This window comes from Lutjanus erythropterus, chromosome 2, assembly GCF_056507025.1.
Source record: "Lutjanus erythropterus isolate fLutEry1 chromosome 2, fLutEry1.hap2, whole genome shotgun sequence".
Taxonomy (NCBI): Eukaryota; Metazoa; Chordata; class Actinopteri; order Lutjaniformes; family Lutjanidae; genus Lutjanus; species Lutjanus erythropterus.
The window spans coordinates 5,320,386-5,346,525 of record NC_139318.1 but is presented as its reverse complement, the minus strand read 5'-3'; the positions used below and the strand labels follow the sequence as shown (position 1 = coordinate 5,346,525).

The 26,140-nt window shown below is 38.6% G+C and overlaps 1 protein-coding gene across 1 annotated transcript; it reads right to left on the bottom strand.

Annotated features, from left to right (window-relative positions):
* Positions 1-3,862: 3,862 nt before the first annotated feature.
* Positions 3,863-20,691, bottom strand: cstf1 (cleavage stimulation factor, 3' pre-RNA, subunit 1). The gene is made up of 6 exons (XM_084726764.1): positions 20,625-20,691; positions 20,018-20,220; positions 19,513-19,790; positions 19,216-19,413; positions 15,004-15,394; positions 3,863-4,368 (listed from the first exon to the last, which is right to left on the bottom strand). The coding sequence occupies exons 2-6, from the start codon at positions 20,184-20,186 to the stop codon at positions 4,109-4,111; spliced, it is 1,296 nt and encodes a 431-aa protein (XP_084582890.1). The 5' UTR covers positions 20,187-20,220; positions 20,625-20,691; the 3' UTR covers positions 3,863-4,108.
* Between the last annotated feature and the right edge of the window lie 5,449 nt (positions 20,692-26,140).

Here is a 26,140-nt window from a genome sequence, read left to right as displayed (position 1 = left end):
TTCCACTCAGCTCATGCCACTCAGCTCTCTTTCCCCTCCATCTTTCTGATAAAGCAGAAGTACAGCGCTTAACTTACTTCAGTAGTTTACTTTTCCAACTAACAGGGAATTTTTGTCTCTCAACGTATTTTGCTTCCTCTTTTCTTATAAAGTTGACACATTCCCCAATATATGTGACAGATTTATGAGGCAGATTTGGGGGGGGGGGGGTGTTTGAAGCAGGAATTCTTGCTGCTTCGTTCGTTGTTGTCCTGACAACACAGACGGCAGCGTCTGGGAGAGTGGGGTCGGGGGTTGGGGAATGCAGAGGAGTGATGGGGGCACGGTGACCTTCCAGTCTGGGGGCGCAGACCAGAGTAGAGAAGGAAATCAGGACCTTTGATACATTTTTCTGTTCTCTTTTTTTTTTTTGAGGATGTCAACATGGTATCTTGTAATTATTACAGAAAATGACTCAGACGTCTCAGATTCAGTGCTCTTCTAACTGCTTTATGAATTAAGCCAATTAGTGAATTCATATCTATGACTATCATGGCTTTGTGTGTCTGTGTTGTGGTTGCCCATTTGTCCTCCCTGCAGGTTGCTCAGTTTTTGCAGCAACAACTGTGGTCTTAAAATATCAACAGGATATTGCCATAGCTGTGGTTATGAGTTCCGACAAGGGACTTTTTACTGTCTAATTCAATGAAGCAGCTTGTTCCTGTGAACTGTTTAATAAAAATCTGAAATTACAACAAAGGACACCGACAAAATAAAGAAGTAGAAAAGACAACAAACCAACTTAAAGGGATAGTTTGGACTTTTTGAAGTGGGGTTGTCTGAAATACTCCTTATTCAGTGTATTACCTTGAGTAGATGGTGGTCAACTCTCAGTTTGGAGAGCACCGATGTAAAAACCTGAGCCAGTACATTACTGGTGTAGACAGCGTCAGCAGCAAAATGGATTTTATACACATTAAAATGAACAATATCAGTTAAAGTGTACACTATATTTAATATTTAGAATGACAGCCTTTTCAGATGAGTTATGAAAGCCATATATCGCTCTCTTCAAACCAACCAAACTCCATTGGCAAAACAGTTATTTTACCTCGCTGAACACAGGACTTGCTGGTCTAGAACTGCCTCAACTGGTTAGTTAGTTTGTGTTACTGTGTAACTTTTGGTGTTTTTAATGGTTTGTTCGAATAAAGTCACACAATAACACAAGCAAACTAACTGATCAAGGCAGTGGTAGACCAACAACTCCTGTGTTCTGCGATGTAAAATAACTGTGGAGTTTGGTTGAGCATGAGCGAGTTTCCCGTTGCAAATAAGGCTTTCCAACAGCAGAATATAGGAGTGTAAATACTCTGCCATTGCTGCAGCAGCACGTCACTGAGACATTTGTCAGTGGCCCTCAGTAAGTGATGAAGCTACTTCAAATCAAAATGAATTAAATTGTTTTTATAGGTATTCAAGTATTCAAGTAAGTCAACTATTTTGATAATCAATATATTGTTTGAGTTTTTTTTTTCTTAAAAAAAAAGTCGAAATTGTTTGTTTTCAGCATCTTAAATGTGAATTGTGTTCTTTAATCCTCTCTGGTGGTAAACTGAATATCTTTGAGTTGTGGACAAAATGAACATCCCATTGAGTTTTGGGAAACACTGACACCATTTTCTGACATTCTGTAGACCAGGGGTCCCTAAGTGGTGGACCGCGGTCCAAGTCCGGACCCACACGCTGTCCTATACGGACCCGGACTCATAACCAATAAATCATTAATAGATTTTAAATTCTGACGGGACGCTTCTATTTTAACTGGCGCAACTTTTCTAGTCTTTCCGGCGCTGGTTTATCTGATCAGGAAACACACAGACCAACTGCAGAGAAGCTGCGTGTGGAGGAGACTGTTGTTAATGACGGAGTTTATTACAACACAAACTAACGTGATGGTTAATGACATCGACATCAACCAGATGCTCTTATAAAATGAAACAACTGTATAAGGAGGCCTGTACGTAAAACAGGAGAGTCTGTGTTTCTCTGTGAGAAACTTTCAGACCTTCTCACAGCAGAGTGAACAGGTGAGGGAGGAGAGGAGGACAGACTGATCACTAATCAATCACTGATACCGTCGTCCTCTCGGACTGATTAAAAAACATAAAAATGCCAAAGTTGGTGAAAAACCAAACCTGGGTGTCCACACAAATAAAGTCTTTGTGTGAAACACTGCAGAGTGTAACATCGTGGTGTTTACAGACAGTCTGCTGTCTGTAGTTTGACAGACAGAGACAGAGAGACAGAGAGGGTCGTGTCTAGAAGGGAACCCTAGACCCGCGAAAGATCATGAGAGTTGTGCAAATAAAGAGTTACCTTGTAGACACGACCGAAAAAGGTGCGCAGCTCAAAAAATAGAAAATCATGTCGTGGTGTCGATGTTTTTAATGCGGGTCGCCATAAATAAAACTATTCACTGAACCACAGAGAGTCACTGAAACACTGATCACTGACCTGCTGTGATGGAAAAATACTCACATTCTTTATGTAGGTATTTTTACATTGTGGTGTTAGTGTTTTTACTTAATTACAATTTAAATATTTTGCATGTTATTGTTTCCTTTTTTGAAAAATCAACATTTTTATTGCTGTTGTTGTACTTTAATTGTATTCTTATCATTATTTTTTGATGACTAAATACAGACGTGCAAACTCATGAGAGGAGAAAAAGGTGTCATGTTGGTAAACCAGTCCCCTGTCCTCTGTCCTCTGGGGGTCTGGAAGCGTCTGTCCTGCTCCAGAAGAAAAATGTTGTGATTTTAACGTGAACAAAACATTCTGGTGACTGTTTCAGTTAAAAGAGTTAGTTCACTCTTCTGTTTGTGGTTTCTGCAGACATTACTACCTTTAATTTTACCTTTGTACTTGAAAAAAAAAGTACAAAGTAAAGTAAATACAGTAAAAGTAAATCTACAGTAACAGTAAAGTTACTTTACGAGTATTTTTACTTTAGCAATTTATAGTTGTTTATTTAATAGACCTGTCTTATCTTCTCTTTTGTATATTACCATTGTTCTTAAATAAAGCAAAAGTAATGTAATAGAAAAAAAATGCAGAACACGCAATATTTCTTATCTGATTACTTGATTAATCGCCAGAATAATCAATAGATTATGCTTTAATTTTACTGGTTCGACCCACTTGAGATCAAATTGGTCTGTATGTGGCCCCTGAACCAAAATGAGTTTGACACCCTTGATGTAGACGTTGATACAACTACTACACTACTTCAGTATATATCACTTTCATAACACAAGTTAGACATTATGATGTTCCGGACCTTTGCTTTAGGAAATTTTCTCTAACTGGACCTCTTTGAATTTTAGTTGAATACGCCTGCTGTAGACCAAACAACTGATCGATTAATTGAGAAAACAATCGACTATGAAAATAATTGCTAATTGCAGCTCTATTCAAGTATTCAGGTATTCAAGATTTTCAGGAACAAAGCCCTTCTGTTAATATTCTGTATTGTGTTGTATTGTATATAGTGTATGGTCTCAGACAGACGCACTCTTCATCTCTCTCTGTTTTTTGTTTTTTTTGACATTACTGTTACGGCAGCCGAACTGCACAACTTCCCAGACATCACTGTCAAAAGTACCATTACACAAACAGTACAGGTAAAAATAGAAGATTGTACACTTCCTATGGCCTTGACCACCGTCTACTGCAGGTAATACACTATGGACAAATACCTCATGCAACCGCACTTGCCTTTAACACACTGAAGTGAGAAAAGTGAGAGGAGTTACAACTGAAGTTTCTGAGCAGTGAAAGAGTTTTTAAAGGTCAGACTTTCAAATCAATGAGACAAAAGTTTGGTTGACAAATTCACAAAGTTATTTTTTATCAAAAAGAGAAGACATGTACAGAAATCGAAATTTACTGTCCCACAAATTCCACTGAAGTGATTCAAATGACATCAAAATGAAAGTCACCACAGATGCTGAGGTCACTGAGGTCATGGAGAGCCCAGCATCATGTTTGGTTCTCAGTGAAACAAGATGAGGTGGTAAAGTGAGAGGAAGCAGAGTAGAAACATGAGGAGGAGGCTGGATGTGTCTCAGTCTGTGGTGGTGCGGCGGTACCAGAAACGGGCCCTGAAGTCGTCGCTGCAGGTCATGAAGCCGGGGTTGGTGGGCGAGTGGACGATGCAGCGGACGATGTTGTTATGTCCCAGGGACAGCAGGTTCTTCCTCTCGGCCGTGCGTGAGTCCCAGCAGCACAGGCTGATGGTGCGCTCGTCTGGCAGCAGCACGTAGTCCTCCGTGTGGTTGAACACGCCTTGTGTGCGATGCATCTGACGGCCACTCAGACCAGCGCCTACAAAACACAGGAAGAACCTGTCACTAAGACCACACAGTCCATATCAAATCAGAGCTGCCCGCTTTTGATTAACTGACCGCCTGTGAAGCTTTTCTTTCTTAGTTTACTATGACATTTACAGTAATAATGGTGGTTACCTTCAAATTCTGAGTAGTTTTCCAAACAAAGGGCTCGTTGACAGAGGTACATAAAAACAGATTCTCACTTCTCAAATGACTTTGTGAGCTGAAATGACAACTGCTGCTAGCAGATTTTAGCCAGCTTATTAAGCAGATGTTAGCTAAATGAGTTGAAAAAGCAATCTAAATAGAAGTGCAACTAATGATTATTTTCATCGTCAGTTAATCTGTCAATTATTTTCTTGATTAACTGATTAGTTGTCTGGTCTATAAAATTCCAGAAAATTATGAAAAACGTCAGTCATTGTTTCCTTGACTTTCTTCTTTTTCCCCACAGTGCAAAGATATTCAGTTTACTGTCAAAGAAACTAGAGAACTGTTACATTACAGAAGCTGATATCAGAGAAATTTGACTTTTTCCCCTTAAAGCTTATTCAAACTGATAAATCAATCATCAAAATAGTTGTAAATGAATTTAATAGTCAAACAATCAATTAATTGATTAACCACCAAAGCTCTTCAGGGAGTAGATACATTGGCTGATATTCTCTATTTATAAATATTAAATCCAAAATGACATCAGGGAAATGAAACAGTACAGTATTTTTTAATAATAATGAAATAGAACAACTAGAAAAAGTTAAATTCAGAAAAAGGATCAAACAAATAAAATTTAACTATGAAACTAAAAAACACTTAAAAAGAAACAAAAAACCCTGTCCAAACATATAAGCTGATATCAATACATATCAATATAGTTGTGTAAGGCCAATATCAGGCTGATAATATTAGCCTGTCATTAACATAAACACACTTAAACCTACACAGGAAGTGCATGTAAGTGTTTTGTTTGGTCCCAATGTGTTGTGTCTGAAACACACACTGGGCCTAAATATGTTGACAGTCAGAGCAAGACTGTGAAAAATAGTGTAAAAATGACTAAGACGGTGCAAAGTTTAAAGTGTTATTTAAAAACGGTTTGAAAATTTGAAAGCGCTGTGAATGTGAACATCAGCTGCTGTACAAACATTGCAATACTGTGCAAATTTACGAGAAATACATTAATATAAACTGCTGTAGATGTAAACATAAACTGTTGTAAATGTAAACATAAACTTTATATGTGTCAGCAGGAAGATCGCAGGTGTTCGTTTCAGTGCTTCCAGTGCTTCCAGTGGGAGCAGAGTGGTGTTTCAGTGAGTGTCTGATGGCAGGCTGGGCGACATCGCAATAGACTTGGAAATACACAAACTGCTTTGTTCTTGTACTGCAGTGTGGAGCTCCTTCAGCAGAGCTCAGTAATGAGGCTTGCCCACCTTCCTGGGGCAAGTAAAAGGCCATGTTGGGCAAGTAAATCTGTCATCTCACGCTCCTGACCAGGCAAGTGGTAAAAAAAAGAATTCAACTACTTTGATAATCAATTACTAGTTGTAGTCCTTTTTCATGCAAATTGTAAGAAAATACCATTTCAGCCTCTCAAATATGGAGATTTACAGCTTTTCTCAGTTTCTTATCATATTAAACTGAATACCTTTGGGTTTTAGACAAAATGAAATACTTTAAGACATGGGCAAGTACATATTGACTTCAGGCAAGTAGATTTCTGACCCTATTGCCCAACCAAACATTAACGTTGAACCCTGCCAGGGCTGTACCCTACCTGAATTCTGTTAGATCAGATCTGGCTGAAGATCTGACTATCAGTTCCTTTTTCTTCAGCTCAGTGCCACACTGAACTTTTACATCCGCTTTTTTTTTCAGCCTACGATGGGTTTTAATGTCTCTTCATCAACTGTGATGTGAACTGTGTGTACCTCTGGTGGTGTGTGAGGTCATTCTAGTGATACGCAAAGGAATGACACAAAATTCAGCAATTAATCAAAAGACTTCGACACTTCTAATGAAAACATATTAAATGAAATGACTGAAATGTTTCAATGTCAAGTCATGCACATAGCATTTATAATGTTTACTAAACCTGTTCACACCAAATGGCACAAGCCAGTAAGGTGGTACTTAAAGATCTCAGTATTTTCTGAGGTGGAACATGCTGTAAAAAGTTTGAGAAACACTGGATTAGAGCATTAGATTTATGCTTTATTGTTCATATCTTCAAACTGTATGTTTGAGTATTAATGTTCTAGGAGAAACGGCTCATTAGAAAGAAGGACTAACTGGTGTGTTTACTGAGTGTAATGCTACACTGTGGGGACTGTAAACTTTTCAAAGCAAATAAAGAGCAGGACAAAGTTGCTAATCTTGGTCTAGACTTCATGAAGCATCCTGGATCAGTTTCCACACAGCAGGGGAAGAGTACAATTCGTACTAAACTGGACTTAAGTTTAATTGCAGCCCCATAATGTAAATGCCCCTGGTCTTGAATGTAACTTTGAGTGACTAGTGTGGGTAGTAAGCAGTCAGCCTGGCAGGTGGCCTCCATCAGAGCAGAACAGAGTGAGAACCATATTTAATCCATTCCTTACACTTCTGCTCTTGTACTTTCTGTTCTGTGGAGGGTGAAGAAAAAAAAAAAAAAAAAAAAAAACACCATCCAAATTCTTCATAAACAGACAAGCTTTCTTTCAGCCACAGACACATCACCGTATCATGTGAAGAAATCGCAAACTCTTCAAGACTGCTTTTCATAGTCATAGTCTGGCAAAGTCACTTCTTAAATTTGGTTATAAAAAAATATGACTAAAACATATACTGAGCAGGAAATTTGACATTCTGAGCGTAAACTTGTCAGTGCCTTCTGGTGGACAAACTGTGTTACATAGTGGGGATGTTAATGACAGTAAAATGTATTAATCGACAGTATAGAAATGGTAGTAACTCTGCCTCACTTGACATTGTTTTGTCCAGCAGAGATATTTGTTGAATAAGGACATGTAAAGTGAACAGAAGAAAAGCGAAAAATGAAAATGAGGGGAAAAAATTAGAAAAGAAAGTTGTTTTGCATCTTAAAAATGACTAATGATTAAAATTTGCAACCCTACTGCATAGTTAAATAATGTAATAGTCGAGGTTCCTACATCTTTTCTGAAGTCAAATTCACTTTTCCAGCATTGTCAAGGTCCATTTTCAAGCTTTTCCATCAGCTTACAGCTGCAGTAAAAGACATGTATATACATATATGTGCTCAAAATTTTTAAATCAGATGTTACTGTGCTATAAACAACCAAAATTATGTTTTATGGCAGAATTTTACTGAAGGGAGACAAATAAAAGGAAAATATAACACCAGTCTGTGAGTGGACTTGACATCCTGTTACAGCTGCCATAATTAATCAATTAATTAGTTATTAACTGATACATTTCAGCTTCTGAAACTAATGACAATGACAACCAGTCATTGTCATTAGTGTACATGCAGTGTGAGTTCATTTGTAACATCCACAGTAAAAACTTCATCTCTCAGTTTAAAGTGATGTAACCACGACTGTCTGGTGTAACTCAGACAGAGAAAATGAGTCAAGTGTTGAAGAGACGTCAGCTAGGTGCATGAGTACAGATGAGGAAGTGCTCACACAGACTGTCATCTTGGTGTCAGTAAACATAATACAGAACAAAATATTAATACTGTCAGAGAAAAGAGGAATTAGAGCTACAACGATGAACTGATTATTGAATTATTCACCACATAATTTGATCATCCAGTGTTTCCTCTACATTCATTGGCGGGCCGCCACTCCTAAATCCTAGCCGCCACTGCTTCAAATTTCTTTTTTTTCCTTTCTTTTTTTTTTTTTTTTATTGTTGACGCAAATACACCACCGCCGCATCTCTCCACCTTCAAAACAGACTCCTGTCGAGTACTTGTGAGCACTAAGGTAAACTGCAGATAACTATCTTGCTCAGTATGGAAATATACTTGCGCGTGCTCATTTGCATGATGCTAGCGTTGTTTGGGGGGAGCGGTCGTCAAGCACGTCAAGCACCTAAGCGACAGGGCAGAGTCAGACGAGCAAATTCCCGAATTACAAATAAACAATAAAGCAGCGAATTACCGGCCGGAGAAGAGGAAGACGTAAGTTATTAGCTTGAGATAACTCGACATAGATTTTACAAGTTAAACAGACGTTCACAATATGTTGATGACCAGCTAACGTTACGTAACTTATTGGTAGTTTAAGTTAATTTGGCCCGGTGCCAACTCAGTGTCGCTAACGTGAGTAAACTAATTGATAGTATTAGGCTAACGTTAATATCTACACACCATTATGTAACAACTGACTGCATTTTTCAGATGAGTTTATTGAAATATTTCTCTAAGAAGAGAAACGGAACGCCTGCCCCCGCTGCTGAAAAAAATCCTAGAGGAAACACTGGATCATCAGTTAATCGGTTTGAGGTTTTTTTTTTTTTTGTTGTTTTTTTTTTTCAAACAAAAAACTGTCAAATGATCTGCTTCCAGCTTCTTAAATGGGAATATTTTCTGGCATTTTTACTCTTCTTTGACAATAAACTGAAAATCTGTGGGTTGTGGTCAAAACAAGACATTTGAGCACGTCATCTCAGGTCTTGGGAAAAACTGGTCAACATCACCATTTTCTGACATTTTATAGACAAAACAACTGATCGACTAATAGATTAATCCACAACGAAAATAATCGTTAGTTGCGGGAATAGAGGAAACACGAGCATTTCGATCCATCACCTGAAACACACCTGTCATATAACATGACGGTTACAAAACCAAGAAACTGACAGAAAACTGCATCTCCAAGTGTCTGCTGATGTCTTTGAATCAGGCACTCCAGTCAGTGCAGAGTAGAGGTGGAACAGTGTGCTAAATTCAAGGACCTGTGCGTACCTCATGTTTGGCGGAGCAGTTTGGTACATTTGTGTCATTTATTTTGAAAAATGTAAACATTCAACAGTGGCCAATCGTCCATAATGTCCTCAAATACTGACTTACTGTCAATATGAAAAAATAAAATAAATAAGTAAATATGCTCCATCGCAAGACTCTGACCTGTTGATAATTCCTGAAGTTGTTCTCTCAGAGCAGCACAACAGAGTGACTAACATGTACACTGAACACACCCTGTAGCAGAGCTTGAGGGTAAGTAAACTGCCGTGTCGGGGAAGTAAATCTAGCAGCTCACATGCCCACCCAGGCAAGTGGTAAAAAAGAATTTAACTATTTTGAAAATCAAATAATTGTTGAAATCATTTTTCATGCAAAAATGGCAGAAAATGCCTCTCAAACATGGGGATTTCCTACGTTTCTCTGTTTATTATCATTTTTAATGGAATATTTGGGTTTTAGACTCACAAAACAAGACATTTAGAGACCTTTGAGAAACTGGGATGGACATGTGTCACTACTTATATATTTATTATACATTTCACAACGGTGAACCCTGCTAAGTCTGGTCACAAATAAACACGCCTATATCATTAGTTATTGCTTTGGTGTGAATCTACAGAGAGAGGCTGTCTGAATGCTGTGGGGAGGAAGTGTTTCCACAGACAAGAGCGACATCAGTTGAACAATGTTGCCACAGAGTTGCCACACTAATCTTTGTTTATAGTCACTGTAACTAAGTGGAGCAGCAGCACTACATGAGGTTGACTGACAGGGCTAACCCGTAATTTACACTGAGCGCAGCTGTGCCGCGTAAGTGAGTCTGCACGGGGTCTTTTATTTTGAAAATTGACCGGATTCTCCCCAGTTTTCCGTGCCTGACTTCCTACCCATTCGACCTGCTCTGTGCCAATTGACACGCCATCTGTCAAAAATAGACTTGCTGCGTATTCTCCGCGGAGCAGAGCACCGAGCCATTTCTGGGACGCTGCTGAGATGCGCCGCGGCGCTTCTGGTGTAAATTACAGCACTGACTAGAATGGGAGTGTAGTCCTCCGAGTGCTGCGGCACAGCCGTTACGCAGCCGCGCTCAGTGTAAATTAGAGGTCAGAACACTACAGCTGATACACAACAACTGGTGCAATGCCAAAAAGTTCCAGGTAAAACTCATGCTACAATATTTCTGTTCCACATGTGTGAATATATGTGAGTATATAAATAAATGATTTGGACAGTTTAGGTCGGAGGTCTGCAGCCTCCAGTGGCACCCTGTGGCTATGCCAAAAAATTGTATAGAAATGAATAATAGTTATTTGAAACATTTTAATTTATCATTGTTGTAGATCTACACTGAAAAGGAAAAGGTGAGAAAACTAAAACTTAGAGACAAGACACTAGGGTTGGGTGACTGGACGAATACATCATCTATCGACGATGGGCTGAATCCATCGCCGATTGCTTTTTTGGCCAATTTTTAGGGTGATATTTGACATGTTATTTTGCTAATGTAACAGTGTGCAGAGCCAGCCTCTGCTCTACACAGTTCACACCCACTCAGCCAACCATGAGTGAGCTGAGCTGGATGACGAGTGAGAGGAAAACATCCTGCAGAGTCAGACTCTTTAAACTCTTTCTACATGATGAATTAAGGATTTATTTTGACCAAACCAGAGTTGGTGATTGTTGGAAGAGTGGACAGACTAACAAAGACGGTTTTGGTGAGTTTTATATGTTTTTCTGTCAAGTTTGAATTAAGTGTGTTTTCCGAGGCGTTAATGAGACAATTAAGGTCGTCTGAGTTCAGTAAAAGAGAGAAACTTGAATTCAGAAGGTGAACGGTTGTTGTTGTTTGAAACGTGTGTGAAAATGTAATTTCTAGACACTCTGTGAGTTTATTTTGTCCACAGGACGTAGAGAATGTACAGTGAATTCACCGCTTGTCCTCATCTCCCAGCTGAGACCTGAGAGGTCGGGAGAAGGTGGGAGGGGGGGACAAAGATATCGCCAATCACCAATGGATGGGCTGACGATGATGATTTAGAAAATTTTAAAATATCACCCAACTCTGCAACATACTGGAATAGATTCTTTGAGTTTTGAGTCCAAGTCAAATGCTTAGGTTTTGAAAAAGTTTTATCTAACTACAAATATTTGTTTAGATTATTAACTTTTCTTCTTCTTTGAATAAACTTAAGTCTGTGAATTTTAGAAACCATGTGCATTTGTAAACTACAATCTGTTTTATTTTCCTGGATGCCGACTGATAAACGATAGCCCGACTGGAAGAATCTCAGTAGACTGAATATTTTCAGGGAACAGCCCTGTTATTTCTATAGCTAGTTCCTGTGCACAAAACTGGGGTCATTTAATTAACGGGGTGCCAATTCTATACTGTTCATCTGAAGCAGATGTACAGATCCTAAAATTAAAGCTGAGTCTGTACTCTGCACCCCAGAATCACTATTCAATTACAAACTGAAGCTGGTGTACAGAGCCAACACATCAAAATGTGTCACTAAAATGACACACTGCTAGTTACTGTTAACTATTGCTTTATGATATTAAGTAAGAAACTAAGACATACAGTGTCTAATGCAACATGATGAAATCAGAAGTAAACTTTTCTCATAGTGACACATGAAATGCTCATAAACGATGTAAACTCCCGGCACTTTTCCCACACTGCTGTTACCTACAGACTGTTCTGCTTCTGCCTTTTTCTCACAGTTATTACTATAAGAAAGCGTACAGAGTTCAAACACCCTGATAGTCACAAAGAAAAAAAACACACTGTTCACTCAACAAGGAAAGATTTCATCTATGTGTCATATCACTACGTCACTGTGGGAAATAAATGACAACACTAAAGAAGGTGACGCCATCAGTCACTGAACACGGCGGGTTTCTCACAACAATTAGCAGAAACACATCAGCGGAAGCTGCGACATGTTGCTGTACACGTTCCTAATAATGTGGTCACTGTGATGAAACAGTCACTCTGTGATGTGTAAGAAGATTTGTGGGAAAATGGAAAATCACGTCCCTTCTTTCATTCATAGCTTTCACCAGCTCTGGCATGTTCCACCAAATCTGCAACCTTTTGCTCATTTTAATTTTTTTCTTTTATTTAACTTTATTTTTTCTATTTCCTGCTCATAAAACTGTATATCTATTCAGGATGGTGTTAACAAAATGCATGTTAACAGTGGCAGGTGAATTACTGAAAACCAATGTGTGAGACAGGACACTAAAAAACAGTTATTGAACTACATAATACTGACCTATAATATTAATACATTTTATAAAGTGTAACTCTATTTCACTCCTTATCTTATTATAATAATCATTCCTGATCAAACTCTTCGCAGCTTTGCAGCAGAGTTAAAATTAAAACACTTCTTCACTACTTGGCTAGGGGGCACTGCTGCCCAATTTAGTCTTCACAGGCTGATGAACGGCACAGACATCGACCCTCAAACGCCTCCAAATAATGTCTGAGAACTACTCAGTACAACAGATAATTGAAAAATTCTTAGTTTGCACAAAAAGGTACACTTTGAATCTTGTTGAATGCATTCCTAACTGACATATCATATACAAGCTTTTGCATTTTGAAGTTTTCAAACATTTGCTGCAAAAAGTATCTATATGGCTTTAATGTTTTTCATGCTTCACTTTGTAGTAGATGCCAGCAATGTGTATAGTTTTTAAGATCACAGATTACATGGCTTGGTTAAATACTCGATTCTGGTTGGTCAACGACAACACTGTAAGGTATGTTACTTCTGTACAGCAGACTGTTGCTGTGTATAACAGACTGTTGCTATGAAGAACAGATCGTTGCTATAGATACAGTGATCACAGACTCTGGAGGAACAATAAAATCATTGTTAAACCACCAACATAATTTTAAACTTAATATTTTGTGTCAAATTATTATTTGCTTTGGTACATAAACATGTAACAAGCAGGATAATGTACAGCGAGCAGGTCACTATTAGAAAATAAAGCCATAAAATATTTTTAAAATTAACATTTTGTGTCACATAAAAGAGGGACAATTTCTTTGGAAAGTAATCATGTAATAAGCAGGATAATGTACAGTGATGCAGGCAGAGGGGCCTTGAATATTGACCTGCTCACTGTACATTATCCCTTACTTATCTATGCCCTGTACTTTTAAAACATCAAAAAGGTAGACAGAAGACATCCATCTGAGGCATTTCCAGCTATATATATACATACACACACATATATATATGTAAATAGGACAGGTGGCTTTGCATGTTTGAACAATATGTACAGGTATGGCTGTGTTGAGTCATTTCATCTATACTGCTTTACAAGCTGTACACTGACTACTCTAAAGTATATCTAAGTTTCATTTCTATAGTATTGTCCCTTGAGAAAATATAATAAAATAGTTGTGAAACGTTTTGTGACATACTGTGTGTGTATATATACATATACATACATATATATATATATATATATATATATATATATATATATATATATATATATATATATATATATATACACATATATATATATATATATATATATATATATATATATATATATATATATATATATATATATATATATATACATATACATATACATATATATACACACACACCAGCTACATATATTAGAATTGGACAGTATCACAGCCCTCCCAAATGTGAAGCCAAAGCATCTTGATCGCCCCCTGGTGGAAGGCTGCAGTACAGGTGATAACTTCTGCCTCCCAGTGTTAATAAATGGAACAGGGCCAAACTAAAACATCAAAGTACACGTTAAATAAATCATTTCTCAAAGATGGTTTCTGAGGTTTTAGGTAGTTCTTATCACACTGATGTTTGTTCAAGTGTTCACTTCATGATCAGTTTGATTTTTAATTAGCTATTTAATGATATAAACGGGTTATTCTGCCAGGATTGAGAGCTGAGGTTTGGTCATGATTGAGTCAGCCGACTGTGTGGGCGGGAACTCGGTACTGCAGCTCCAACACTAGCCACTACCGCACAGACTCCAAATGATGCTGCCAGCGCAAGATGGCAGCGCTCGTATTCTGGATATTGAGGATTCATATTTGTACAGATGGAAGAAGTGAAGATGTGTCATCCATCTTTTATTTACCGTCACTTGTATGTACAAATTTTTCTTTCAGGATGACTAAAGCTCTACTTATCTTATCTGAACCTGTAAACCGTTTTTTTTTATCATGAGGCTGTAAGTCTTGATCTATCAATGCTGGATGGATGACACAGGTCCTAGAAGTGAGGTAAATAATAATCATACTGCATGTTACCGGTTGCAGAGGTTGCATTAACTGAATATTTTCCCCCTCTGAGTGTTTTTTTTCTAACAATGACTGAAAAATCTTAGAGCTGTCCATCATTTTGCCAGATGCACGCAGGGTGATCTACTGTAAAGAGCAGTTGTGTTGGTTGCAGCAAGGGAGAGATCGCCTCAAGTCATATAAAAGATAGAGAAATCTTTAGCCAAGTAATGCAAACTCACTACAGGAACATCATAAGTAAAAACATTCTTTAAAAATCCACAAAGCGAGGGACAAGATGAAACAAACAACAGTATCTAAGAGCTGTGCTGAATGCCATATTTTGGGCTGCAAAGCTTTGGTAGCAATAAACATGAGCCTGTTCTGTGTTTCTGGCAAAACCTCCTCCTCACCTGTGTACTTGACCAGCGTCCGGCCTGTAGAGATCTCCCACAGTTTGACCACTGAGTCTTTGCCGCTGGACAGGATGTACTTGGAGTTCTTAGAGAAGATGGCGGAGCAAACCTCGGCACCGTCGTGGGCCTTCTCAAAGGTGGTCACACAGCGGTTAGAGACCCCGTCCCACAGCTTGATGCTGCCATCCTTGCTGCAGGTGACATAGCTGTTGGCCGTGGGGTTGTAGCTGACGCCACTGATGGTGTCTGTGTGCTGGTCCAGCGGGTTGCAGGACACGAAGCACTGGAAGGTGTTGACGTCATAGAGGCGGAGGGTGGGGTGCTGCGTTCCCACCAGAAGAAAGTCACCTGAAGGATGGAAGGAGATGGAACGCAGCATTTCTGCTTCCTATAGGGTGGCAGATAAAGAGACAACTGGATTGCATCAGAGTTATAATAGTCAGCATGGTTTTACTAAATTGAAATACTGAATTTCCTCAGCCTTGTTTTCATAAGCTCAGTCAGTTTTGGGGGTGGGCTTCTAGTTTTTATATTGTCAAATTGTGTTTGCTTGCCAATAAATGATCTGATCGCTCTGATTGGAGTGAGCGGGAGAGTTACATCTCAGCTTGACAACAAAATACCTGCAAAGATGACTTGGGGTCAAGAAATGTAACAGCCACCTGGCTAATAGTGAAACCTATAATCCAGTTACCAACATAAACCTGCATGTTTTGATCAGCCACATCACAAATAATAACCAAAAAGCAACATTTACATTTTGGAATATAAAACAGCAAAATTAACATACTATCAGCCAAACATAGGCCAAAGCATGATGGGAAATGTGGGCCATCACTAGGCTAAACCATAATTATTTTGACCGTTAGATAGTGATACCATACTAAAGAGAGCTGCACGATTCTTGCTAAAATGTGAATCGCTATTTTTCTCCATAACTAAATTTCATAGGCACAGCTGCGTCGTGTAATGACCACGCTGTGGCAGCCACAGCTGTTTGCAGCCAGTCTACACAGTGCTTGTGACTCAACCAGTAGCACCTTGGAACATCCCATAAGTGTCTTTTGCTCTGCTTCAAATAAACACTGAGTCTATTTTTTTCAGTTGCCGCGTCAATTAGATCAGACAGGAAGTCAGACTAGGGCAGGACAAAATAATGATATTGTGATATGACACTAGATATCGTGATAGATTTTGGATATCGTTATATCTTGATATGTTAGAAGTGTTGTCTTTTCCTGGTTTTAAAGGCTGCATTACAGTTAAGTGATGTCATTCTGAAAATTTACCAGACTCTTCCAGCTGATCTCATATTTGCTTTTACTCACTTAGGCATTATATCCACATTACTGATGATTATTTATAAAATAATCTCACATTTTGTGAAAGCACCAATAGTCATCACTGCACTATTGTTGGAATACAATACAACAAACTTACTTTATCCCCTCAGCCTCTTCCACCCTTTGGAGTACACAACATATCAGTCACAACTTACATGATCAATAATTATCGATATCTACCGATATGAAACATATTGAAACATATGAAATATTTTTCAGCTGTATCACTGTATAACTTGAGAGAATCCAGACAGTTTTCAAAATAAAAGACTCTGTGCCAACTTGTGATCATAAAGACAGACAGAAAATAAACTACGTATTGTACTTCTCAATGGTAGAAGCATGAAGAGCAAAAAACAGGACCAAATCAACAAAATCTGAGCGACACTATCAGGCGGGCAAAACGCTCCGCTGCTGACATGCTTCTGAAACGCTGCAGGTGAGGGCTGCAGACAAGTAAAGGAAGGATTAAAACCAGTGTGCGAAATACAGGGGGGTCCGGGGGGGTCCGACCGCCCCGATTAACCCATGAGATCAACGAAAGCCTCAAAAGCAAAATTTGAAGGGGGTCTCAAATTTTGTCAAAATAAATATTTCATTGTCACTAATGGTCATTAAAATGTTTTTTTAAGCTCACCATGTCCAGTATTCAGAATTAAAAAAAAAAAAAAATACTTACAAATATTTTTTGCCAAAGGGAGCCAGCCAGTCCTGTGCATGTATGCAAATTAGCCATGTGCGCACCAAACAGAAGAAAGACGTAATGTTGAGAAGTCATGCTGGTCATACTAAAAATGGCAAGCAAGCGAAAGCTAAACCAGAGTGTATCACTCGCACACTTTGGGTTCACATTCAAAAAGGTGGCACTCAGAGATGAAGATGCTGGTGCTGGTGAAGTTGAGGCCGAGTGCTCTGAAGACGCAGCAGGTGCTGGGGTAACGTTAGCTGCTACTGCTGCTAGCACAAGTGACTTGCCACCTGGTTGGACAACAAAGCAGGTGGACGAATGGAAATACCGCAAGCTTTGGCTTGACATTAAGGCAGGGAAATATGTTCAATTATGTATCTGTCTGTCATATTTGCTGTAGATGGATGGTTAAATTATGTCACACAATCGGTCATACTGCAGACTCTCATTTGCAAGTGCACTGATTGCGTGCAGATAGGCTATACCTGACATTTATTCAGTCAATTGCTCTTGTAAATGCGCCAGATTGGTGCCAATTGTTGTTGTGTTTGCATTGTAATGCACAACTTTGCCTCTCCTTGTTATAAAACAACGTGCATCCATACAACTTTAGCCAATGCAACCTCCTATGTCAGTGTTGCTTTGCGAATACTATGGGATTATCAAAAATTGTTAAGTGTGTGCCTGTGTGCTGTCACGTAGGCTATAGACTGATTGTCTTGGCTTGCATCCATGAAATATTGTAATGTTATAGACCTACCGAATATTGAGAAAATTTAGATCGGTATTGCGCAACAATCGGGAGATGGGGACCCCCCTGAATATTGACGGGTATTTCGCACACTGATTAAAACCAATTAAACCCATGGTGCAGGCATGCCATGCCTTGTGGAATCAGCCAGTAAGAACTGAGATCATGATTCTCTCACATGATTCTTATGTTTTCAACATTAACATTTATTGCACTGAAGTAAAAAAAAAATCTGTTTGAGATGCTTGCTGTTTAGACAGGGCTTTAAACAGATGATATAAGGCATAACATATTTTAAAGTACTGGACTTAACTCAAAGTCTCTTGTAACAAGAAAATACCTCAAGTCTCCTTTCCTCTCTTACTTTAGAACATTTAATCAAAGTGGCAATGCACAATGAGGTTTATGTGGTCTGACAGCTGGGATTCTGTGATGCGATTTGTCCTACAGGAGCGAGTGAATCATCATCATTTTAAAGTGAGATTGCACAGATTTATGAATCAAGATCATGTTTTGTTTTTTTTAACAATGAATCATGCAGCCCTAACACTAAATGTTTCCCCCTGATAAAGTTTGACAGAGGAGAGAATATGAGAGGAATCAAGGGGTCTGACAAATAGAGTTCTGTCGACAACCAAAAAATTATGAGTGTAGATTATGTCTATTATCAGCCGTAATCAATCAGGTCTACAGATGCTGAATCTGTTGGATTGCACCAGAGCTAACTCTTTTCCTGTCAAAAGAGAGCAGCAAACCTAGGTTGCAAAATGTACATAAATATATATTTTTGTCTTGTTCAGTGCCTTTTTATTGGACCTTGCATATTGTCAAAAAATAGCCTTGAAGGATTGATAAGTGCTTCAGGTCGTGCTTATGCCCATGAGACACAGCTGAGACGTGAGCCTGCAGCAGCCACAGCAGACAGCTGCATAAAATAAAATGAGTGTAAAGTCACAGTCTGTGTGTCTGTACTTAAAGCAGCAATATCACAGCATCATGTTCCATTTAACATTACATTATCTCTTTCATATCATAATCGAAATCAAATCCATAACCTTAACTCCTCCAAGTTTTGATAAGCAGGTATATGGAGAACAGAGATCCAAGGAAGACACGGAAACTGAGAATTTAAAGTTATCATCATGCTGATTAACAGGCATGTTTGCTCACCGAGCCCCTGTGGGCAAAAATGCTGCTCCACCAGAAACATCTCATTATGGTACAGACTCTGGACTTATTTATGTCATTGTAGTTCTGATAGCAACTTCTTATCAAAGTCACCTTTATATCACTGTCAGAAAAATGCTTGCTGATCATGTCTTCAACTGTCCACATGAGATCACTAATCACTAATCTGCACAAGTTGATTTCAATATAACTTGCCATCTCCATGTATAACATAACTGCTGTTATTTTCCCAAACCTACCTGTATATATTTAAATGCTCTTTTTGCAGAGGGCTTGGAGTAGTCGAACAGTTTGAGGGTGTAATCTCTTGAGCCAGAAGCTAAAATCTGTTCAGTGGGATGGAAGGCAAGGCAGGTGACTTCATCTACGTGGTCATACAGTGTTCGGATCACAGGGTGGTTCTCCATGTTCTGCTGAGCTGTTTCATTCATCATCACCTGACAGACAAAAAAAAAAAAAAACAGAATAAACAGTCAACCAAAGCCTGCTGGATAAAAAACATGTAGTGTACTCTGGTCTCAGATTATCTGCCTCACCTCAATAGGCATGGCACTCTTGGCCAGCATGCGCTCAGTATCCAAGATCTTGATGGAAGCGTCAGCGGAGCCTGTGGCGATCAGCTGGCCATCACGACTGTATGAAGCTACACGGCATGGGCCTTTGTGGGACGTTACATAGCAAGTCTCATACTCTGACGCCTCTGGAGACATGGTCTGGACATCGGCATCAAACTCCAGATCAATACCCACACCAGGTGCCACTGTATCTGAGCGCCCAATGGCGTACTGAACTGCACTGTCATCATTCTCCATCCCTGGAAAAGGTTGGAAAGTGTACACTCAGGGGCTCCTGAACCTTCACACTAGAGCTGCACAAATAATCACATTTGCAATAAAATCGCAATGCAAAATTAACCATTTCCACTAATCATATCTCAATTTCCGTTATAACTGCATTATGACTTTTTTTTTTCATCAAATCGTGAAGCCCTGCTTCTCACACACAGCTCTAACATGCAGACATGTACAAAACAACCCTTACCTATCTTAGCCAGCTGCATCAGCTGTTCGGAGGGAGACACCACAGTCTGTGGTTTGACCTCGTTGATGAGACTGTTGGCGATCGTGGTGTATCCATCATAGAGCAGCTGGCTGATGATCAGCTTGTACAAATGCTGTCGGTCCTTCAGAGTTGGTTTAGGACGATACATGATGGGTCCGGTTGACCAGGAGCAACTTGTCTGGCTGTAACAAAAGACACAATGTTAACAATTTACTTCACTACTGCGTTAGCTGCTGTTAAATTACACACACCACACAAAACTAGAGTGTTATCTAATGCAGTATTGTTACCAACAGCTAACCTGCTACCATATGTTACATATGTTCCACACACACCATTAGCTGGGACTATTCTAACGCTATGGGCAGTTATAACGAATGAATGGAACTTGTAGCTAGCAGCGATGCTGAAAACGTTAGCTTTGTTGCTACAGTTCAGACATAGAAAAACCAACAGTAAGTAAAGCGCGGGAAAACCCCAAGTCAGCCTGACGTCAGTGCTGTGCAACAGCAGCGTTATGTAGCGTTTAAGGACATGGGCTAATATTAATGCACGCTATTAATGTTAAAACATAAAAATGTCGAACCCTCTTAAACTTCCAATGGCGCTCCAAGACCCAAACGTGCGTCACGCTGTACGTACTTGCGTCCTACGTGAGAGCGCTTCTTCTTCTGATGAAGTATGTGGCAACAGCAGACTGTCGGTGCTGCCCTCCACAGGTCACGTGCACAACTCCATTGGCATGAACTCTCCAAAAGCCTTTATAATATAATCTTTTCTTTGAATAACACTGATGTATATGATGTTATATGAACAGTCTGTATGAAGCCATATTCTCTCAAACAATCTAACAGAAAATTTGGCCTGAATAAACTAGAAATAAAAATAAAGATGAATCATAAATTGGATGCTAAATGAATTAAAAGAGTTGACTCAGTAGAGTACAGATCTCCACCAGGCAACAGATGAAGTATTGTAATGCCATACAACCAGTACCAGACACAACCAGTGGAAATAAAGTTTCTTTTGCATTGTGTATTAATAATATAAGTTTCCACTGAGGAGGTCTTCAGGTAAACAAATTTTCAGATGAAGTAATAATCAACATTGGTGTAATATTTCCATAGTGAATGGGACAGTAAAAGTGATATTGGATGTGACAAGCTAAGCTGTGCAATGTGACATTTAGGGAAAGAAAACAGCAGCCCTATGGCAAGCCATTTTAGCATTTAATAGCTAGGCTGGATTTGTATTGCAGAGATCTGTAATTCAGTTCTTCCTATTCAAAAATAACATTTCAGATATCCACAACATCATTCTTACTAGGACATATGATGTCACTCTCCCCCATTCATGTGTATGGGATTTGTCATTACAGATAGTTGCAGATATCCACAACTCACATTGCAGATCTACATCTGAATCTAATTCCAGTTAGAGATATCTAAAAACATAATTTTGACTTGTCATAATTCCAATTTCTTTTAAGTATGGTATAATTACATTTTTTGAATAGATTTCCCATGCCTATAGGTTGTACTCAATAAAATTCATTGAGTAAAAAATAAGTTAAGTAAATCATGGAAGTGTCACAGAATTATCTTCATTTAGTATGCTGAAATGAAAAAGAATAGGAAATGCAATGATTATATTTAAGTTCAGAAAACTTAAAATTTAAAAATAAATCACTTAATTAAGTTAACTGAATATATTTTTTACTTGCATCTGTACTTAAAAAATATTACCACTACTTAAAATATTCTTAGATAATCCATTATGACAGACATTTACAGTATTTTTTTTTTTAACATGTTCAGGTTTACAATGGACTGCTGGAGTTTCTTGTTTTCCTGTGAAACTCCAGCAGTGATTTGTGGTCTACACAAACTAAACCTGACCATCAGCATGAGAGTGAGTAAATAACTGGGTGAACTATCCCTTTAAGTAGACAATTTCATTGTTATGGTTGTCTTTTTGTCATGAATCTTTTATAGCAGAGCGCCTGCAGGTGTAGTTGCATGGCAGCTGAGGGCAGCCTGCCTTTAGGCCAAAACATTCAAAAGCCCAAACCTTTCTTTCTTTTCCTCTTTCGTGACAAACCAACAGACCTTTTCCACAGCAGCCATATTGATAGTAGTAAAATAGCAGTGTAAACACAGGTGTTACCAATGATAATTAAGGTTCCACTCAGGTCAAACAGAGTCACTGTGCCGCTATTGTGCATGTTGGCTCACTGGAAAGGCTCTGCTACACCAGATGGAAAAAGACTGTAATTAGTATCACTGATAACACCTGTGTTTACATGACTATTCATATCAATATGTTTGCCTTGGAAAGAGTCGGTAGCAACAATTAACTTTCTCCTAACTTAATTTAGAGCCTGTGATTACTTTTGAATTTGTTAATTTACATAAAATTAACTGGCAACAATTTTGATACTGATTCATAGTTTAAGTTGGATGTTTTTATTAAAAAAAAAAAAAAAAAAGCCAAATATTTGCTGTTAACTGTTTCTAAACTGTTTGGATTTGCTCCTTCTCCCTGTTTGATATAATTTTTAAATGAATATATTTTCATGTCAGAAAAACATTGTAATAGGAATTTCTCTCCTTTCTAACATTTTATAGACTAAACCAGTGATCGCCAAAGTGTGGTCCGCGGCCTGCTGGTGGGCTGTGACAGCCTTGCAGGTGGGCCTTGAGAGGCAATGAAAAAGGAATTAAAATGTTTTTAAGTTTCAAGTTTTATAAGTTTGAAATTACCATTGCATATTTATCATTGATTTGAAAAAAAATCCAAACTAATAAAACAAAGCCAATCATGTTATTCCTCATGTGTCTGTGTTACACTGTACCAGTCACATTAACACCAGAATCTATCTTAGATCTTGTCACTGGTCCTAGAGCTGCAATCAGAAATCAATTATTAAATTAATCGACAACTGATGATCAATTAATCAGTTTAACTGACTACTTTTTTTGATGAAACAGAAGTAAGAAATTCTCTGATTTCAGCTCCTTGAATGAGAATATTTTCTGGTTTCTTTGCTCCTCTCTGACGGTAAACTGAATGTCTGAGTTGAAGACAAAACAGGACATTTGAGTACATCATCTTGGACATTGTGAAACACTGATCAACATTTTTTTTACTATTTTTCTGACACTTTATAAGCAAACAATTATTAATCGATCACTCGAGAAAATAATTAACTGATTAATGGACTATGAAAATAACTGTTAGTTGCAGCCCTAATTGGTACAATTAGTCTCATGTTTTTATCAGAGTTGTGATTAAAGTGATTAAAGTTTTGGGTGGTCTGCAGAAGATTTTCAGATTTCAGATTGGGTCGTGGCATTCTTAAATTTGGAAGTGGCTGGACCGAACCATTAATGAAAAAAATAAAAATCAACAGATTAATGGATAATATAAAATAACAGTTGGTCACACTGGTTTTAGGCTCAATGCTATGTAGTTTTCTGTGTTTGGGTAGCCTCACTTCAACCACACAAATCATTTTCTTCTTCACACGTCATCATATATTTTCCCTCAGATAGGCCTACATTAATGTTCCAGCAGAGGGGGCTCAAGTGCAGCATCTCAAAGACATGAAAAAACAAAAGCTGTAAGCTTCTGCCCAGGTTTTGATCTCAGTTTTGTTGCTATAACAGAATCGGATTTGCATTTGTAAATTTAAATATGCATTTTGCCGAGCTGCATGCTGAGCACAGCAGCTACGGCTGTGTTATAGTAAAACTGAGGTGATAATTATGGTTTTCAGTTCAGCACTGACAGGTACACACACTGTGTTTGGCAGCTGGTAGTGTTACTGGTAGTGGTGCTGAAGACAAAAGTGGGGCATGAGACTGCTATTCTTTAGCTACAGAAAAAGCATAAGTGAACATGTAAGTGGATATAGGCCTCCAGCAATTCAGCACCACCGCCCACACACAGTCTCTCAGTTGCCACCTCCTGCAACGTGGCTCATCAGTTCAAATGCTGGCCAAAAAGACAGAAATGTATTGTAATACATGCAGATGGAAGATTAGCCCGTTCGAGCGATAGGCCCATTGAAATCATACATCTGTTAGTTGTCATTTCTTGTGCAAAAATGCAGCATGGGACCCATTCCAACAGTAATGAAGTAAGCTGGATATTTCCCCTGGGTACCTTCAATCGAGGGCAATAACTTGAAAAAGCTTCTCTGTTACAGTGTGCAGAGGCAGGCAACTTCACAGTCCTCATAAAATTAGATAAATGGCGAGGAAATGTTTGTCTCAAGTTATCAAAAATGTACATTTTTCCTCTTACCTGTAGTTCTATGTATCCACCTAGATTGTTTTGGTGTGAGCTGCTGAATTTTGGAGATACTGGATGCACAAGCTAGCTCAGTGGCACTAACATCACAGCTCAGTCGAGGAGGATGCCATTAATGTTTATGAGCACAAGCCTCTTGTCCTTGAGTAGACGGACACTTCCTTTAACTGATACATTTGGCGGGTTTAGTTTGGTAGACAGAAAGTAGTTCCTGCATGAAGCTGCTCACAACAAGGTTTGTGGATCATCTTGATTAATTTGGCCATGTTTTCTGGAAAGAGACTGTATATTCAACAAAAATGTACATTTCTTTACACCCATTTGTTATGAGTTGAGGCTGAAAAAAATATGATGTCTTCTCTACACACAAAAGGTTTATTCCTCTCAGATTTTGTTCACAAAATCTGTGTAAGTGAGCACTTCTCCTTTACCATGATAATCCATCCGCCTGACAGGTCTGGCATGTAGAGATGCTGATTAAACAGCAAGATTACTGCACAGGTGAACCTTGGACTTATTACAATGGAAGGGCACTCTAAAATGTGCAGTTTATATTCAAAAAAGATATGTATTAAGCACTGTGGCTATTTCTCATAGGGCTACAGAAACTAACTTTTCCCCTTTTACTCTGCTTCTGATTGCCTTACTGTGATATTCTTAACCCTAACCAGTCACTCATCATGCCTAAACCTAAAATGGGTCAGATGCGGCCCACTGAAAGGTGTCAAGTGGCCCGCAAGACCGTCATGGAAATACAAAAAAAAAGTCAATACCATTTTGCTTACCATTAAACAGTTATCAAACCTTTATTTTGAAAGGGGCATCACAAGCCAAGTGGCATTTTGTTCTAGTATATTGAAGAGGCAGCAGAGATCTCCAAAACTGGTGTGAACTGTCCCCTTAAGTTCTAGTTCTTGCATGATGGCATTAGATTTTTGAGAATTGTATTAAGAGGCATTGATGATTGCTGAGATTATGTCAGCTTTAGTGTTCTACATGTGTCTATTGATTCCAATCCATGGCTAAAAACACACGAATAGCTGTAACCACATGGATATGTAACCGCAACAAAACAACAAAGTTCTTTTAACAAAGCAGAAGTTCAGCGACTGGGAGACCACGATGAGTAGCACAGCACATTTTATTGGTCTCTGGCCACTGCTGACCATCAGCTGTAAAACTTGACTCAACCTTGTATCCTAGTAACCTGAGTAACATAGCCAAAATATCATCTATCAACAACACTGAGTGGCTGCAGACTGTTTTGGAGAAGACATCTGTATAAATCCATGTAGACTATACACACAACTGTGATTTAAAAACACTTAATGTGACTCAGCCTTTAATACATGCAAACATAACTGAAAGTACGCTTCCGCCCTGGAGGACTGTGAGCTGTATGAGGAAGGACAGTAGAAAACATGCGTGGTAGGTGGTGTCTTGTTACCATGTCAACACAAAGCATGCTCTCGGTGGACCAGCCTGCAGTTGCCTTGGAGACCAGCGAGAGTCTGAAGCAGTGGAATGATATGAAAACTATTTGTTTTCTTTCAGCAGATGTCATCTGATAATTGCATGGTCGATCCCACACGATGACACACTGTTCTAAAATTCAGAGCTCTGAAAACACATCAGAGGTACTGAAAGTAGCAATATTTTATTCATTCACCTGTTACATTTATTAACATTTAAGAAAATGCAGTAAACTTAAAGTGGCTATAGTAAATATTTTTTTCATTAATAATAGATCAGTTGACAAAGAAATGAAGTATCAATGAAGAAATGAAT

Excerpts from the sequence above, each read along its gene's own strand:
- cstf1 (XM_084726764.1), bottom strand. The coding sequence starts at position 20,186 with ATGTATCGTCCTAAACCAACTCTGAAGGACCGACAGCATTTGTACAAG. Across the intron at positions 19,414-19,512 it reads AGAGTGCCATGCCTATTGAG|GTGATGATGAATGAAACAGC; the intron begins GTGAGGCAGATA and ends TTTGTCTGTCAG. Across the intron at positions 15,395-19,215 it reads GAGCATTTAAATATATACAG|GAAGCAGAAATGCTGCGTTC; the intron begins GTAGGTTTGGGA and ends GCCACCCTATAG.